The sequence below is a fragment of the Plectropomus leopardus genome, chromosome 10, assembly GCF_008729295.1.
Source record: "Plectropomus leopardus isolate mb chromosome 10, YSFRI_Pleo_2.0, whole genome shotgun sequence".
NCBI lineage: Eukaryota > Metazoa > Chordata > Actinopteri > Perciformes > Serranidae > Plectropomus > Plectropomus leopardus.
In genome coordinates, this window is record NC_056472.1 from 13,783,862 (window position 1) to 13,803,034 (window position 19,173).

The window sequence follows — 19,173 nt, forward strand, 5'->3', positions numbered from 1 at the left end:
TCTCACTCTGTGTGTTAACACACGCTCTTGGAGCAGGCATGCTACCCGCCAGAGCTGGTTGGAATCAAACATTTGAATGCAATTTAAGTGTTTTCTACAAGAGTTGAGAGTGGAGGATGAGAGAGGAAGAAGAGTGCGGTTAGTACAAGTTGGTTGGTAGTCACACCAACATGGGTGGTCCAAATCAAACAGACAGAAGTGAGACAGATATTGAAGAGTTCAATAGACATGGGATGGTAGTCACTGGAACAATGGTTTACTTACCTTCCTGTGTAACACATTCATCTTAACACACCGTCATTTTGCACAGAAAACAACATAATGCTCTCAATTTTTGTATCAAAATTTGGTAATTATTAAATTTTGGAGTGAATGTTGCATTCCTTGTTCTTAAACCAGTGGAAATGTGTCCACAATCCCCAATCCTGGATTGGCAACAACAAACAAAAAAAAAAAACAACTTAGTGACGCAGTGATTTGAATTCATTATTATGATCACATTGATTCAAGGGCAGACTTCAGTTGCCCTGAGCTAGCTGGTGCCATTGAAAAGCCCTGTCCTGGTAGAAATCTTATTCTAGATTTTTTTTTTTAAAAATTCTGAATATTTTACTCTTGGCCTGACCGGTCAGCTAGAAAAACAAACAACGTCCCAATTAGAAACAAACACAGTAAATGTATTCCTTAAAGTCCTGCCCCAGACATGTTTCAAAGTATGTACTTATTTCAAAACATTAGTTAAAAGAAAATAGTTAAAAACTGTGAAAAGGGGCTAGAAGCAAACTACTTTTTTCCCCTCAGTGCTGCTCATTCTAGGCAAAAATAGAAGAAATGAGGGGGACTAAAATTATATTTCAGCAAGAATTGGCAGTTGAATGAAGTGGGCCTGCCTTACAGCACAAACACCCTTTTCAGCATTAACAGGAAGCAGGGGTAGAGGTAGGAAAATGTGATAGTAGGCCAGTGGGTGGCTTATCACAGTGGCCCAAATTGGGTGAGTCAACCCTGTCTTATTACTGACACGAGAATAGAAAGATAGCACAATATTCGAACCAACAAAAGATAGAGGACTAAAATGAGCACCAATTGGAGCTTAAAGCATATTCTTCTTACATAAATGTTCAGAGAGACACAAAGACAAACCAAAAATAAGAGAATCACACACTAAAATAAAAACAAAAGGAGAGACAGGAGAGGGAGCATAGATGGAGCAGAGTGGGAATAGGAATGAACTGAGTTTTCATTGGAACCCTGGGGATGTATGTAATGAGTTGGAGAGGGGCATGTTTGCCTAGTCTGATTTACACAGAGAAATGACCCTGTGATACACACTGTGGGGGCCACACACACACACACACACACACACACACACACACACTCACACACACGCACACGCACACAGAATACCTGACTTGAAGGCAATCCAAGCAGTAATGTTGGAGACAATTTGCTCTGTAAAGCATGATTCGATGAGGAATACCACGTAGCAGAGGTTTTTTAAACGGTGATGTTGTACTAAAGCAGCTACGATGCATCTTCTTGAAACAAGTCACAGAGTTAGTGGACATCAAATTCTCATTCAACGGCAGAATGCTTGAGGTTCGCACTAAATATTTAACAGGTATATGAAGTGCGATGGCAACCATCACTGTAATGTACAACTTGAGCGAATGCAGCTTACGATATCATTTCCCTTCTTCTGTATCTTTTGTTGTCTCTTCTCCTAGTTAAAGAGAGTTTATGTAGAAAATGTCCAAACCCATTTTATTACAGGGTGCCTGTCAAAAGTCCCTTACAGTAACAGTCCCACTTACACACTAAAACTCAGAATAAAACTGCAATAACTGGATTATCACCAGTGTTTTCACCTACAATATTCAATGTTTAAGGTGAAACTGATCCTGACTTTCATTATTCTGTTGATTGTGTCTTATTTCAGATTGCAACCTGACAAAGTTAAACTGACAATCAGCCTTCAGTTTAAATGAAAGCATATCAAGCTCAAGCCGAGTTTGCAACGTTCAAACTGACTGAGGCCAGCCATCAGAACCGCAAGAGTGTAACCGAGCTGCCCATCCAGCGTCCTCACAAAGGCCACGCTGCAACTTTTCCACTGTGAACCGTTTCCCTGCTTGACATTGACTTTTCTTAAATTTTATATTCTAATCTGCTTGCACCTATTTCAGTGCACCTGATTAAGTCCAGATGTCACATCTTATTCAGTTCCTCAATGGTTTTCATCTCCTCATTTTTATTGTCGCTTCATCTATTGGTTTGTTGTTCAGTTTATCATTTTATTCACTTTGTGTCTTTGCTGTATTTACTGTTTCATCATTTATCCATATTCATTCTCAAAGTAATTTCAAAGTAGTCTTTTAGGAGTAGTTTTTCTGTGTAGTGAGTAGTTTAATAAACCTTTCATTTACAAAGACACTTGATCTTGTGTGTGTATAATGTTGAGTCACTGTGCACCTAGAATTATGAGACTAGTTAATTAATACGGCAAAATGCGCTATCGACCTTTCTATTTTAATGGGTGGTGGTCCGAGGTTTATAAATTCTATTTTTAAATGTAAACTCATGGTTTCTGATAACCGAAGTTGAGTCCCATTACTTTACTTCATCTTTATACCAATTCACATGTTCCTGAGTCATAATTTTGCATTATAAGATATAGTTACATATTTTGGTATTGGTTTATCAATTAATTAATAATTCAAATTAATTGCTAATTAATTAATAAATAAATCCATGACTTAAACCAATACAATTCATATGCTGACATAATATTAGTATTATCAATATTATATCAATATTAGTGTTGTGGTAGTAGTTCCAAAGTCAAAAGTCTTAAATTGTAAAATTGTAGCAACACTATACATTATATACATGAACAAGAGAACCACAAAGTGGTAGAACTAGGAGGAGATTTAAAAGGCAAGCAGACATAATGAGGAGGAAGTGATATAGTAGGGATATATAGAAAGATAAAACAGGAAAAGAAAAATCAGACCCAAGGAACAAAAAAAAAAAGGGAAAATATTCAGTGGCATCCGAGCCCTGCATGCGTAGTAGCTCTAATGAATCTGCTCATTAGTATGACTCTCATGGCAGATCACCCCATTAATAATCTATGGCTGTGATGGCGGCCATGACAGAGGGAGGGCCACAGAGATGTTGCCCCAGAAAGTGGAGCCCTGTCAGTAGCAAGCGCCTTGAGAGCTCCGTTTGGGTGAATGTATACATTCATGTTAAAGATAAGGAAATAATCTGTACGAAAGATGTTTGACTCAAGTTATTATGAGCACTACACCAAGGAGTGTTGACGGTGGTCCGAATTCACCTTGTAGGCATTATTTAGATACATGCATTGTGTAGGACAATTGTGTTGGTGTGAGCACGAACCCATGTGTGGGCACCTTATTAACTGTGGCCCCTGATGGCTATTTGAGTCCCCAGGAGCAGCAGCCAATTACTGATAGCACTAAACAATACACGCTTGAGACACAGAATAACTGTAGTAAATAATACATCATCATATCTACCCTTTATAAATTATACATCTCTCCATGTTGACAACTGTTCACAGCGGGCATATATTTGTTCATGTGCATACAGCCGATCTACATTCTTTTTCCACAAAGTAATTTGTGTGATTAATTTCATACGATGAAAAATATTTGTGTTACACAGCATGGGACGTTTGTCAGCGCTGCAAGAATTAATGCATGCTCTGATCGCCTTTGGTATATAAAAAAAGCACTTTATGTGGTGCGTTCATAACTGTGTACCAAAGTTTAATTGATGGTTTAATATCTTCCCATGGAAAATCACTGGATTACTGCCTACCTCCAATATAGCCAAAAATGGCAACAGAAATATTTGTCTAAGATATTAAATCCGGAACTACAGAAACTGCTGAACCGTGTTCATTGAGCTTCTTTTGGCTTTTGAACCAGTTCTTTTGGTCTGTGTGTAATGATTTTAGCTGCCATCTATCAAATGCAGAACACTTCTAGATGTAATCATATCAAATATATATCATGGCATATACATAACTTTAATGCAACTTAAAACAATGGCCCTGCAATAAATGCCTTTTTATGATTAATAAATAGATGCATAAGAATGTGTTTGCCCAGATGCTGTTAAGGTTCTTATTAGAAGTGGAAGAAAATGACTTTTTCCTGTGATACGTTACTGATACACAGGCACCAGATATTGATTTTTTTTATTAAACATGCAGGTGTCCTAAATGGATCCCTCTGACTTACAGAGACAGGACTTCACGGCTCCTTGTGGTGGCACTTATCAAATGAATGAGTGTAAAGTAAACTGAAGTTAACTATCTTGTAGTGAAGAAGAAACTTGCAGGGGAAAATCGTAGACAGTGTGAAGTGGAGAAAAACATATCAAAGAGGCACTGTAATCTTTATACCTCCACTAGGCTCATTTTTAAAAAAACGCTAAATATCCAGTAGTGTTTTCTCAGTGAATTATTACATAATTCTTGAATTTAGCCTTTTTTTGGTGCATTTTTTCATCTTCAATTACAAAAACATTGTGATGTATCGTGCCAGATTTTCTTACAATGTATCAAATTATCACATAATCGCTGTATCGTAATACAACTGTTACTGTGGGCAACGCATCATGATAGTACTGTACTGTCAGTTACTCTGTGATTCCCGCCCCTAGCTAACTGGATCGAATGTTGATTCAACTCTTTGCTGATTTGTGTGTCAGACAGACTCAAAAAAAGGGAAAACATTACTCGGTGTATTTGCCACCAATTAATATTGACAAATAGATTAGAACAAATTGTAATGCACTCCCACAACCATGATCCTGTAACACTGAGCTCCCTGTACTCAACACTTCCCTCGCCAAAGTCAAGCAAAGCTTTGAATTATTTACTTCAGTTCTCCAGAGAGGCTGGTGAGGGGCGCCGCTGTCTGCTGCTGCTGCTGAATCCTCCACACACACCAGCACACACCAGCACACACCAGCACACACTCATGGACACCTCACCAAATATCCATGGACATCTACTTTATACTCTGGAAGCAATGAAGTAATTCACTTGGCCTCTATTAGGTGAGACGTGTTATCAAATGTAAATACTTATACAGTAAGGTTTCAAAAGGGGCAAGGATGCATGGCAGCCTGTGGCAACACAAGAATGTGGGGGAAAGAGAGAGAAATTTGCAGTATTCTCACTTACAAGAGAAAAATACACGTAGTGAGAAACAGAAATAACTTTCTTACAACTAATAAAGAGACACAGATGGAAGACACGGAAAAAAGTGATGTGTTATAGGAACATAGCAATAGGTGGACCAATGGTCGTGGAACAACAGTCAAAATAAATCACGAATGATTGATGCAGATATTCGGTGCAACAGTCAGGGCAGCAAAAAGCAGAAATCTGTAAAGACGATCCGCTGACAAACAAATTGCTCAGGTAACAAAATGATCTAACAATACTAAAAACAACCCTTTGCTAATCTGCCAGTCCACAACCCTGCCAAATACCAAACCAAGCAACCGGCCAATCCCAAAACCAATCAACCGTCCAACGAGCAGAACAGCTAATAAAGCGACCTTTTCCATCCTTACCTTGGCAATCTGGACACACCAATTGAGCAACAGCTGGGACCCAATGTTGTCCTTGTGCTCGTGGACATAGTCGAGCAGGCACCCGTGAGGCATCAGTTGTGTGACCAGCTGGATGGTGGGACTCAGGCATACACCCAGCAGGCGGACCAGGTGGGGGTGCTCCATGCTGGCCATGATCAGGGCCTCCTGAATGAGACAGATACACACTCAGGCATGTGGGGGGGAGGGCTGGAGTGGAGGTTGACATCTGAAACAGTGTGTCAACAAATTCAACAATGTGTTGCTCACTTTAGGCAATGGACAACCGTTTTAACAAAATACAACCAGAAAATCATTTATGCCACATTATTATTTTGATCTTAGCTAGTTCTGTGCAAACTTGACCTGAATTCTGTTTGAAACCTAGGCATCACTGTGAAAGTCTTTTGATCAGGCTGTACATGGACCCTTGAGATCCTGTCAAACAATATACTTAAAGCCATATTTAAACAATGTTTATCTCTGTGGTTCACAGAGCTTTTTTTCAAAGCTGTTTCTATTTATTCTTGTAATATGTTTTATTTCTTTGTGTTCCAGCTGACTTGCTGTTTACATCTTGTGAAATAAAATTGAATATGTAGTAATTTACGATGTGTGGACCCTGACCTTGTGTAGCTATATTTGGGGGTGGCCAACTCTTTGCTAGCTACAAAGCGCATAATCTGAGCACAAAGTAAGGAGCAAGGCGTGAAGGGGTTATATTTAGTCTCTGGAATAATAACAGGTGTGTTTTTAGTATAACATGTAATAACCAGTCAGAGTGTCAACTTCTTCTCCCTGTTCCATGTTCGCCAGGAAGTGGCTCTGGCAAAATGGTGAAGCGATTGATTTTGCTGCTGAGGATACTACAGTAAGGGCAGTAATGTTCCTGCAACAAATAAGCAGCAAAATTTAAACCTGTGGTCATAAACCTGACAGATGAAACAGAACTAAACTTTTAGCATCTGAAATCTGTTACGCTGGTCCTCGTGCAGAAATATACAAAGCGTCTCCCTTGGGGAGTCAGACAACATCTCTGCTTTGCACTCTGCTGTAATCACATTTTAGAGAATGTAATAAATATTTCTTCTTAATAATGTTTTATTTCACCCAAATGCAACCAAACCATACAACCCTGTATGTGAAACAGGCAGAGTGTATACATATTGTGAACCTGGCATTTACTACCTGAGTAATGGGCAATTTTAATAGAGGGAAATTCTGATGCAATTAACTTTAAACCAGAATTGTATCGGTCATTGGCAAAATCAATTTCTGCAATTCGCCAACAATATGCCTGACCACATCTTAGTTTAAGGCCTACCTGACCTTATGCGCACAGATGGGTGCAAGCTTCAACACAACACGGGCGTTGGCCGTAAAAAAAACGGCCTAAAACTTGCAATTACAGTTGCGCTGGATGTGTTTTTGTATGGATAACTAGAACAAGAGAACTATAGAGAACCATAATCATAACATGTTGTTTTGAGCCCAAAGAGGCAGTCTTCCAGTCAGTGTCAGAATGCCAGGGAAAATGTTGAAAGACTCAACACACTGGCAGAGAGTTTATCGTGTTTACAAGTGTAGACTGAACTGTCAAAGACCATATGATCCCTTATTCTGTTTAATGCTCAAGTTTCTCTTGAAGCGAGCAGCAAGGTTCCACAGAAACAGTAGATTTTTATTCATAACCTCGACATCAAAGTCACTCACTGCTTCACAAGACTGTCAGGATGCTTTGTAGTAGACCGAAAATGCAGCAGCTACACCAAGGTGAGATTGCTGTAAATCATGTGTCTCTTTCCTTGGATACAACATACAGTAAGAGCTGTGTCTTTCTGGCAGTTTGGTCTGAAGAGTTGCTATTAGAGAATATGCTACTGTATAGATAATGAAGAAGCTGCTTCAGTACATTATTTATAGAGCTTTGAACTCGCCTCTAGTGTCAACACCTTTTTGTGCTGCATTTTTAGAACAAGAGCAAATATGTTATTTTTATGTAATATGTTATTTTGGAAATATTACATATGACTGTAGTGTCATACATATGTACGCAACTTATTATTCAAATGATTCAGAAACACCACCACAGACAAAAAACGTACATCTGTGCAACACATGAACACACACGCCCACACACATTAACAAAGCATTGTGTCTACAGGGTTATGGGTTAATATGGCGATCCATCATGAGATGGATAGCTGTGCAGCAAGAATACACAACATGGTCGAAGGTGGTTGAGCTTGTGTTGGAAAGAGAGAGATATGTTGTGTAGAGGTTCAGTAAACACCGACAGAGATAGAACCACACACAGTTTGGGATTTACAGTATGTGGCTCATGTGTCAACACTTGCATAATCAGATGGCTGCTCATGTGTTGATAGTGCAGTAAGGATGTTTGGCTGTGTACACTTAAAGAAAAAATGTATATTAGTTTTCCATACTGAAATCTATGGTAAAGGTTCTTCAGGGCTGCTATTGCCAATTTAAAGATAAACTGCGTGGGATTTTCCCACAAAACATTGTATAGAATCATACAGAAATAATGCGTGGAGGTGTTATTATTTGCAGAAACTCTGCCCCAGCCTTACCCCCACAATGCTCAGGTAAGGTCAGAGCTTATTAGACAAGAACTGAGCATGTGCCAGACAATAAGCAGTGATGGGAAAAAAATGCAAATAGAGCTTGGTGAAATGCTAATTGAGTGAATACTTTTACTGATGATGGGGGTGGGGGTGGGGTGTTAATTCACACCTTCTGTGACCAAACCCTTTTAGTTTTTAGAAACTTAATAACTAAATTGACCAATATATAGCAATTTGAAACACAAATCTTAGATCAGGGGTTGTTAAGTTTTGATGACTGAATGCCATTTCAAGGAGCCAGCATGGAAGTGAGGCCACTGCATGAAAGGCATACACTATGACACTATTTTTTGTGACATACTAAAACTTAACAAAATCCATCACAATCAACAGTGATATAGCCTATGTAGCACTGAAATTACATTCTAGATTTCCGCCTTTGTATATATTTGAAAATGATAAAATAGACAGACAGTACAGTGTTTGACATTAATTGTACCAACCCATAGCAGTCTGCAAACAGCCACGTGCAGAACTGCAGTAGAGCCGGTAGATTGGTAATGACTATTTATGATGGAAGCATGTAGTTGCAGCATAACAGACAACATACAACATAACAGAGCATGTTTTTATGTGTTTTTCATCAATATATTTGGGCTGCAATTATAAATATTGGCCTATCCCTGCTGACACTGGGCGAGATGTAAGGTACAGGTCACCAGACTGTCGCAGGGCTGACAATAGACCATTCATGCTCACATTCACACCTATGGTCAGTTTAGATTCACCAATTAACCTGACCTGTATGTCAGTGTAATGGGACCCTCTTGCTGTGAGGCTACAGTGCTAACCACCATACCACCACCCCGGGGAAGGAGCATTGCCAAATACAATTTTTATGGACAGATCACTGGGGTTTCTACTGCCTCAGTGAAAACAAGCCTTGAGCAGGACTTTCAGAAGGAAAAACATACCGTAGCATACCCTGTCTACCTGTAGTTACCTGTACATGCTTGACCATCTTTCTGGGTCACACTGTTTAGCACTGAGAGCAGGGAGGTGGTATTGGCATTTTGTTACTTGGCCAAACATTTTTCACCTTTTAGTGTTTAAAAGGAAAAGCTTTCCTTCTCTAAGTGCTCCACAGGTAAAGAGTGGGAAACCACACACACACACACACACACACACACACACACACACACAAACACACACACACAAACACACACAAACACACACACAAACACAGACAAAAGGACAATCAATCCTCACTGACATTCTTCAAACAGTCAGGGGCAAGCGAGTGTGGCCTGCAGCTTGAAGGTCACCATTTAGAATTCCCAGTCCGACTGGGAAAATATGGATGGGTAAAGTAAATGAATGGCACTGTCCTTTCCCTCTGTAACTACCACTAATGTCCCCTGGAGCAGAAGCTGATCCCCCAGCAGTTCAGCAGTCAGCAGAAGAAGATTCTGGAACACGGTGAATGTGAAGTAAGTACCACTAGAAAATACTGTGAGAAACCAGCACACTCGCCTTCTGCAAAGCAGAACTGTCTTACAATATTACATTTGTACATTTTATTAGATTATTTATTTTAGATTAGATGTATATAAACTGAGATCTCATTAGATGGCGAAGGGGATGGTGCATGGCCTGAGACCTAGGCGAAATGGTCCACTGCTTAGGACCAAAAAAAACAGTAATTTTATAAACAATTACAATTCAGGAACTGTCCAGCCTCATTTGTGTTGACCAAACCAGGCATTTAAAACCAAACAAATAAATTATAACTTTGAAATGTAAATAAATCATTAAGTTTCAACAAATTCACTACATATGACACCTACGAGTCTAACATATGTGTGATTTGCAGAAACGTAACAGGCCAACATTTATCCTGGTGATTGGGTTGGAGTAAGGAAAGACCAGACTAGATATTTTGGTTAAATTTTGTCAGATTTTAACCATCAGATACAAGAAGCCTTTTCTTTAGTCCAGCGCTCCACTGATGCAGTAAGCTTTTGCACTTTCTGACTAAAGGTGTTGAAATTTTAATGTTTTGTTGTGTAAATATCTTTCCTTTGATTTGATTTTGTGTTGGCTTTGCTGACAGCTGACCAGCTATGATAACATGTGGAAAAATGCCCACTGCCCAGACTTCGGTCTCCAGTGGCTTCTTGGCTCTCCGCACCATGCATGGTTGGGTCAGATCTAATGTAAGCTAGCTACTGTCACCTCTGATTTTGCAATTATAGCCGGTAATGCTATCCCTGTGGCAGAATGTGTTGCTGTGGAAACATTGTGTCCACCCTCCAGTCCTCCATAAGCACTGATGACTGTACATATATAGTTTGTCACTCAACTCATCTGAGTAAGTGTTGAATGGGAGTAAAAAGCTGGCTTTGTGTCGTAATACACACACAAAGAGACATGCATGCATATTATTTTTGCTAGTGCATGCATCATTTACAGTTTTACATATAGTGAATCTCATATCACTTTCCTTTGTCTCCCTATATGTTCTTTTACTGCTATTATTGTCAGACAAGCACTAATTTAATTAAACACATGTAGGATATTCATCAAAGATGTCGTGATAAAAATAGAAAAGCTAACACTCCAAAACTCTCCCTCTTAGACTGTCAAACTAAGTGCAAAACATGAGTGCAATTGGGTCGCTTTCAATGTGTGTGTGCCTGCGTCTGGATGTGTACGTGTGTTGATGGAGGTTATTTCATCTGCATTGCATCATCATAGGGTGATAATTTTGATTTTTTTTCCCCCCTTTTCCTTTTGAAATGAGCAGAGCTGTGAATGTTTTATAAATGGGGCCTTGTGCACAGCGCTGGGAGCCTATGGCATGGTGTGTGTGTGTGTGTGTGTGTGTGTGTGTGTGTGTGTGTGTGTGTCTCGGGTGCTGGGTGCCCCTGATGGTTTCTATTCTGATGTCTACGGGGTCTAAACTTAATTCTTAATAGCTTCATTTCACCACTGGAGCTGATGTGTAAGTTTTGCCTGCATTCAAAAAGACTGACAAGTGGATTCAATCTTCTGGTGATTGCTTTTAAGAGGGTCCTATTCCAACACAACATTACCATAGCAACAGTGCCCTCATAGGTTTATGTTGTTTGGGACTGACCAAACTAAACATAGCTTGACATACTTTAATAAATCAAAACATACCTTGAGAAGGTAAGTAACTAAATTTTGTGAAACAATCTGATAAAGTATTGCCAGGTTTCAACTGATCGATATTTATGTTATCCCATTGCTGCCAGAATTATGAAAAAAAATCCTGTTAGTTATTAAAATGAGAAACTTTTTTAAAAAATTATGACTTACTATTTCACAATAATGAGAAGCTTTTTCAGAATAGTGACTTGAAATCTCAAAATATTGCATGAATATCTCAAACATTGACTAAGTTTTTAAAAATAATGAGTCACTTTCTCAAAATAGTGACTAAATATCTCAAAAATATCAAAATAATGACTAAGTATATCAAAACATAATTGGAAACTTTCTTGAAATATTGACCGGATAACTCAAAAGAATGAGAAATTTTCTGAAAAATTATGAGGAACTTTCTAAAAATACTGACTTTGTATCTAAAAAATTGAAACACTTCTCCAAATTATTGACTTAATATTAAAAAAGATAAAAGATAAAATTTCTCAAAATAATTAGTATATAATAATGAGTTAGTATCTGAAATAACAAGTTACAATAAAAAAAGAGCTTTCTCCAAAAAAATTAGTATCCAAAGACAATGAGCAACTATTGACTTAATATCTCAAAATAATGACTTAGTAAAATGACTTTTCTAAAAAAAAAAAGTATCTCAAATCAACTGAAACTTTCTCTGACAAATAACTTAATTCAGTCATTATTTTTCAGTTTCACAATATTTTGAGAAAGTTTCCTATAATTTTAAGACACTTAGTAACTATTCTGAGAAGGTTTTTTTCATCATTTTATTATAATTAGGTATTGTTTTGAGAAAGCTTCTCATGATGACTTATAAAATCTTTTTTTTTCATCACAGTGGCAGGAATGGGCTTCCACAGAAAGATCATGGGGAAACAATTAAAAAAAAAAAGACTGTTTAGGGGATTACAAGATACTCACGTCCATGAACTCCACGTTAGCTTTGGGTCCTGTGGCTTCATTCAAGATTTTAATGGCTACAGGAATCTTTACTGTTTCACCCTCTGGAACCCAAATACCCTGAAAAACATACACACAAACAGATGATGAGCCGTCATGACAAATGTAAAGTCACAAAATCCCAACTTATTAAAAGAAAGATGTTAAAGGGAAATGCAGTGATTTTCAACCTGGAACCTATTTTTGCATGTTTCTGTGTCAATAAACAGATCACATCAAGCAAAAAGTACGCTGTATTTCTCTGTGGGGTCCTTTTCATATTGTTGTCAGACAAATAACAATTCAAGGCTGTCAGTGGCAAAAACAAACACTTTTAGTGGAGGTACTTTGACGGTCAGCTATCATCCCAAAGGATTACACTTTCGTCTTTTTTTCAGCTGCTGGCTGCAGCTCTCTCACTCAGTACTGGTCTAATTTCAAATATTGTATAGTCACTTAGAAAAACCTGGCAAAATAGGGTCCAAGTTGAAAATGACTGAGGTGTCCCCTTAAAGATTTGAACAGGAAGGATCTCAATTAATAAATTAGAGAATTTTCACCTTGAATTTTTCTTTGTCAGCTTTCCTAATAACCGTCTTCCATTTTCTCACTGGCAGCATATGAGAATGTTCTGCATGCTGTATGATTAACAGTGATTTTGTCCTTCAAAAAGGGAAAAACTATTTAATCATTTTGAAGTATCTAATTTCAGGTGGGATTAAAGTGATTTAGCAGCTGCCAAAGTGGTCAAAGTATTTAAAAGAGGAGAGAAAATCAAGTGCCTCTCAACTTTTTTTGTCTCAAATGTGTCCCACCTTTGTTCTGCCCTGATGTGACTACATCTCCCCAATGACAGCTGGCCCAGCACCTCTGCTCATACAGTTAAAACACCTGTCCTCCCATAGCTGTAATATAAATGTGATCCCTCTTTTTCAAACAGTCTTTCTACTTGCGCTTGTTGAGATGATTATTATTCAGCAGAATTAATTGATGAGAGAGCTACACTGGAACATTTCGGTAAAAAGAGAAGGGAGCTGCAAAAACAACACTTAATTTAAAAGTCAATCTGTATGCTGACCCTCAACATTAGCCTTGGCCTCTGAGTTGTGCCTCAAATAATAAGATCATGCAACCAAGCTGCTGAAGTTCTGTTATCCTGCTGACTGCCTGGGAGGTTTTCAGCATCAACCAACTGTTTCTCAACCCTGAAATGATCCTTCAGAGGAAATTTAGGTGCCTCCCACCTAGAGGTGCCTGGAGATTCCCCAGGGATATAAGATATAAGATGTTGCTTTGAAAAAAGCCATCTGTGCTCCTGATAACACACCTCTGACCCAGAAATGTGCTATAATGTGAATGTATAGATCTACAAAATGACCAGACTCACACTGAAATCATCAGCGAGAGTCTGTTCTTTCTAATTTGGGCTGTGTCTTTCTCTGCTTCTCCCCAGCCCATCATCAAACTGGTGGTGACCTCAGCTACCTCTTATTTCATTGTAACCCCTGGGGTCTCAGTGTCTGCTATTACTTATTCTTTTCATCCCCCGCCTCCAGCCTTCCATCTCATTTCCTGTCATTAATGATCCTGCAATTCGTCTCTCTTGTCATCCTCTTTTTTTCCCCCAACTTCTCACATCATGATCTAAATATTAGGGCTATAGTCATTTGCTTGTCCAAGTATATATTTGTGCTTGTTTTACCTTGTAAACAGTACCGAAGGCCCCAGAGCCGAGGATCTTGACCCTTTTGAGTTCTGTCTCTTTCAGGATGCGGAGCTGGGCTTGGTTAGGTGCTGTTCCACTGGGTGTTAAAGGTTCCACCAGCTAAAAAATAAATCGAGTAACACAGAAGTCATTGAATCGGTGAGTATTGTATCCCAAATCCTATAAAACACGCTCCACACTATAAAATGAATGTATTTTTCATACAGAACCTTGGATGTATACAGAGTCAGCAGAATCTTTTCAACCAGCTAGTCAGGCAGTATCATGGGAAAGAAATCAGTGAAATATCTGTATTCACTTTTCATTTCTGCAATCAAAGTAAAAACAGGTTTGGAGATTAACTGTTTTGTCCACCTGCTGCTGTGACTGGTGGATACAAAAACCTCGCAGCCATTCAACAGATTAGCATTGTTATTTTAAAGAAGAAAATAGAGCAGCCACTTGCATACTTCACAAGCATTTGGCTTGCTGCAGGTGCTCATTTCCAATCATGATTATATATGCGAATCATAAGTATTCTGTAAATGTTTCTTAGGGAGTTATGATTATATGTATATGAAATGTCTGTGATAGGTGGAGGGCATGGATTGCAACCTAGGTGAGATGACTGTCAAGCTGTAGACCATTGGCGGCATTTTTAACGATGATTGTGCCACTAAACTTGGCCAAAACACGGTCTTTTCCTCTCCATAACCAAGTGAGACCTGTGCTTTAAAATAATCACATTAACCAAAGTGTTGTTGTAATGTAAATAATTACGTACAAATGTTACATATTCATGGTTTGAAAAAACGTATAATCCCTACACTGGGTTTGGTTTTTAGCTTGAGGATTAACAAGGGAACACAAAACTCTTTCATGTTTTAGCATAAACACGTAACCTTTTCCACAAAATGGTACCTCCTAAAATACCTAAATTAAGTGGAAAAGTACATTTAAATGGGCTATTCCTAATATTCACTACTTACAAGATTACTTTTTGACTCAATGGCAAAAAAGGCTGTTTCTAAAAATTGTGACCCAATTTCCAGGAAGTCATACTGTGAAACTCTTTTTACCAGAATAACAATTAGTTACTTGCTACTGATGTTCTTCTTAAAATAAGAATCATTTCTTAAAATAGAGTGATTTGAACGCCATATTTACTGTATCTAATTAAAGTTATAATTACTCTGAGAATCCATTGATCTTATCACACATTTTGCTACAAAACACCTAATCATAATAAGTAACTCCCCAGTACGTCAGGTGACAGGAGGGTTACAATGACATTTTTTCAAACAAGACAAATCCAAACCCTGGAGTGCCATTACCATTTCAATATCACGAGAGAGATTTAATATGTGAAAAGTAGAGGGAGATGGAGATAGGTGGACAAAAAGCGAGAGAAAGAGGTGGGGGAGGTGGATAATTGCGGAGCTCAAAAAGGAGTTGACACTTTTGTTGTCTCATTACTCCTCAAGTAGAGGAACGGACAGATTTAACAGCAAGAGAGGGGGGAAAGATGATATGAGGGGAGGTAAGGGGAGGGAGAAAGATGTGAGGCGGAAGGGAACCGTGGCAGAAACAACAACAACAAGACAGCGATGGAGAAGCAAGTGGCTGAATTAGTGAAAGGATGCAGAAGCATAAGAGAGAGAGCAATATGAGGAGAATTAGGGAAACGAGTGGATGATTAGAGAGGGAGGGAGGGAGGGAGGGAGGCCAGAGAGGGGAAAACAGAGCAAGAGTGTAAATCAGGCTGGCTGTGGTCGGCAGCTTCTGTCCCTCTGGCTCATGGTTACCATTTGATTAAAAACAATAGCCATTCTTCATTTAAATGGAATAACAAATCAGCTACTGCAGGGTGGAAACAAGAAGGGCGATGGCCACACACGCACGCACGCACGCACACGCGCGCGCGCGCGCGCGCACACACACACACACACACACACAGGACAATACAGATGTCTTAAAAATGATAAACACACACAGACACGCATACACATACTACTGTGTGCTTGCTCCACTGTGCATGGAGCTGTCCAGCATTAGTGGTGCTGAAGATGTTGAGGCTGTGAAGCTGCCACAGTATAGCACACTGGAGCTGTCCACCCTCTCACTCTAAAAGGAAGTGCTGAAAACAAACTTTTTGTAGTCACCAGTGCCTGTATATGCATCCGCACTTACTCCAACTGTACGAAATGAAGCTAATATATTTCGGACACCACAAATGGCATCTTGTGCCGGTGACGTTTGAAGCCAGAGTCTGTGCAGTAGCTATCTCTTCTGTATCGGATTCCTGCCCATACACCCATTCGACCATTTGCAAGCAACTGCCCTTTTATAGCATCGAATAGCTAGTTATGACCAAAGCTATCAGAAAAATTAACACATGAACATACATCAGTCTGATAGGTACCACCTAAAGTAACAGAAACCATTTTGGGGAAAAATGTATTTGACATGCACTTTGATCTTTTAGTTTGGCCAGTGTCACATACGCTAATGTGAAAGGTGCAGGGTTCATGGCCTATACTGCAATCAGCCACCAGGGGGCGATCAAGATGTTTCGGCTTATTCTTCGGGGAATTGTCATGTTGTCTTTTTTTACATCCAGTCGATGGTGGTCACACAAACTATTTACTTGTTCTGCTAATTTGACCTCTTTACTGACATTAATTGCATAAATGCTTACATAAATCTTAATGTATTGTGAAAAGTTAAACAGGTTTAGATGCTTAAGGCAGTTAAAAAAGTGATATCCCTTACACACACACTATAGCACAGAAAACACTTGTTTGCAGCACATCCTACTTTCAAATAAAAAATGACAGCAGGCTTCTGTTTTTAAAAGTAGTCTTAATTTACAACATAATGTCACATTAAAGAAACGATGTATTAGTGGAATACAATGACAGTGTAACTATCGACCTTATGTGAGAGATGTGTAAGCATGATAATAAGCCGCATCAGTGCAATTTTGTCATTATAGAAGGTACTGGCACATACACTTCACTGGTACTTGTGTGTTCTGAAGAGACAGAAAGCAGACCTTATTCTCACAATGGACGCACAAGTGCATTACATGACGTGCTCTTCTTGTTCTAAAACAAAGGAAGAGTGCTTTCTGCTCCTCTAATGGTATGGTCCTCTTTTATATACCTCTTCATAACAGAAGTGTCTATGGCAAAGTCAACACCTGAGCCTCAGAGTTTCTGACACTTTCTCCACCTCCGCAGTCACCATCTGGAGACAGGAAGTTTCATTCTTTTTTTTGACTCTGTCGGTCTGGTTTTCTCCTACTTTTTAGAGCATGTGCCTGCTGTATGTGCTTGAACTGCGCACACACTCACATTGCTACATTGTAAACTTGCAAACACACACGCACGCACGCACACACGCACGCACGCATGCACGCGCGCAACAATATAATCATTGAAATTCAGACAAACATCCTCAGGCATTTCCTATGTTTTGATCTTGTTTTCTTCAGAAATTAATGGAATGCTTGTCAAAAGGACTGTCAATAATGTGCAAAATCTGTCGGAGATAATTCTGCCACTCTTACCAAAAAAAAAAATTGTTTCATCTTTTTTATTTTTTGTTACAAAATTTCCTTTTTTTCCCATCTCCTTTTTCTCCACTATTTTGAGTCTTTAAAGCTAAAGCTATGGCGTAGTTATTTGGCCAATACAATACAATAATAAAGGTTTAGACTGTAAGGAATATACCATACAGCTTTGACTAATGTCCTCTGGTTCCCAGTTATGCACAGTCTTGACAACATTATCTTACAGTGCGACTGGCAGCAGTGTCTCTCTTGTTTATTATGCTACTTTGCTCACCTCTGTCTCCAGGAAGCGACGGAGAGCTCTCTTCTTCTTAATGTTCTTCCGGCGCACAGACACTGCAACACTAAGCACCATGATCACCACCATGAAGAGGCCGCCAATCACTCCTGCTGCGATCAGAGGGGTTCTGGTGACAAGAAAGTTCGGGTGGGGGGGGATAGATAATAAAGACAGAAGACGGTGCGGGTGATGACAAAGCATGAAATATGATCCCAAGGGGAAGAGACATGGAGAGGGAAAAAAAGATAAAAGTTGTTTATACTTCGATGTGCACACACACAGACACAATAAACAAGTAAGCAAATTAACAAACGCCCCCCAAAAGCATATCTTTAAAGTATGTGCTCATGGGGATGATCCTTAAAAACCTCTTCACCTTAAGTTTTTGTCTGTTTAGATCCAACTGGTAACAAATATCCCTCCATGCCCTCTCATTAAAATCGAGGCTGAGATCAAAAACATGGAAATAATCATCAAAGTGAATTCTCAGCACCACACTGATGCTGTCATTTGAAATCAAGCCCCTCAATAATTTTCCCGATATGCTCCCTGAACTGTCTACAGAGTTTCTGCAGAAATGAGCATTCAGAGTTGGCTTTCTGGTAAACCAGCCAAACCCCCCTTTCTGCAATAATGAAAGAACTTCATTCGGTCAAGGCGTACTGAGATCCTGTCCTAAATCAGCGGAAAAAGGCTGTTACTCAGGACTGTATATCACAAACTGCAAGGATACACCCCATAAAATGTTATCACAGTCAGCCGGGTTCGTGAGAAGAGAAGAACTCTGTATCTCCCCCACATCTTTCTCTTTGGCATGCACAGGGGGAAAATCACCATTTTAGGAACTTGTAATGTGTGATGGTAGAGAGCTGCTGAGAAGTGGAGCCCAGCTAATAAATCTGCCAGGCAGAAATATCTGCTAATATTTGCTTAGTGCAGATACTGTACAGTATGTCTGTATTGATAACTAAAACAAAAGAGTTGTAAAAAAAAATCCTCACATTGGTTCGAGGTAATTTAGATACTGTGTCATCATCACATAGATAACTCACCAAAGAACACTGACAACTTTTTTTCAACTGTAAAATGTCCAACTGATTAACTATCATGGCCAGAATTCTTTGAGGGAATTATTTGGAATAGTCTTCATGGCTTTCTTGTGGAGAATCAATGAGAACATCATGAGAACTACATCCATTAAAGGACCAGTGGGACTTGGGGGTGATGTTGGGGTTGGGGGAGT

The 19,173-nt window shown here is 39.1% G+C and overlaps 1 protein-coding gene across 1 annotated transcript in view; it reads right to left on the reverse strand.

The window, feature by feature from the left end:
* erbb4b (erb-b2 receptor tyrosine kinase 4b) overlaps window positions 1–19,173 on the reverse strand; it is a 410,234-nt gene that overhangs the window by 54,901 nt on the left and 336,160 nt on the right. The window contains exons 17-20 of the mRNA XM_042495287.1: window positions 17,925–18,057; window positions 14,074–14,196; window positions 12,354–12,452; window positions 5,620–5,805 (exon numbers count right to left, since the gene is read on the reverse strand). Of these exons, the coding sequence (XP_042351221.1) occupies window positions 5,620–5,805; window positions 12,354–12,452; window positions 14,074–14,196; window positions 17,925–18,057 (541 nt within the window). The remainder of the gene's footprint in view (window positions 1–5,619; window positions 5,806–12,353; window positions 12,453–14,073; window positions 14,197–17,924; window positions 18,058–19,173) is intronic.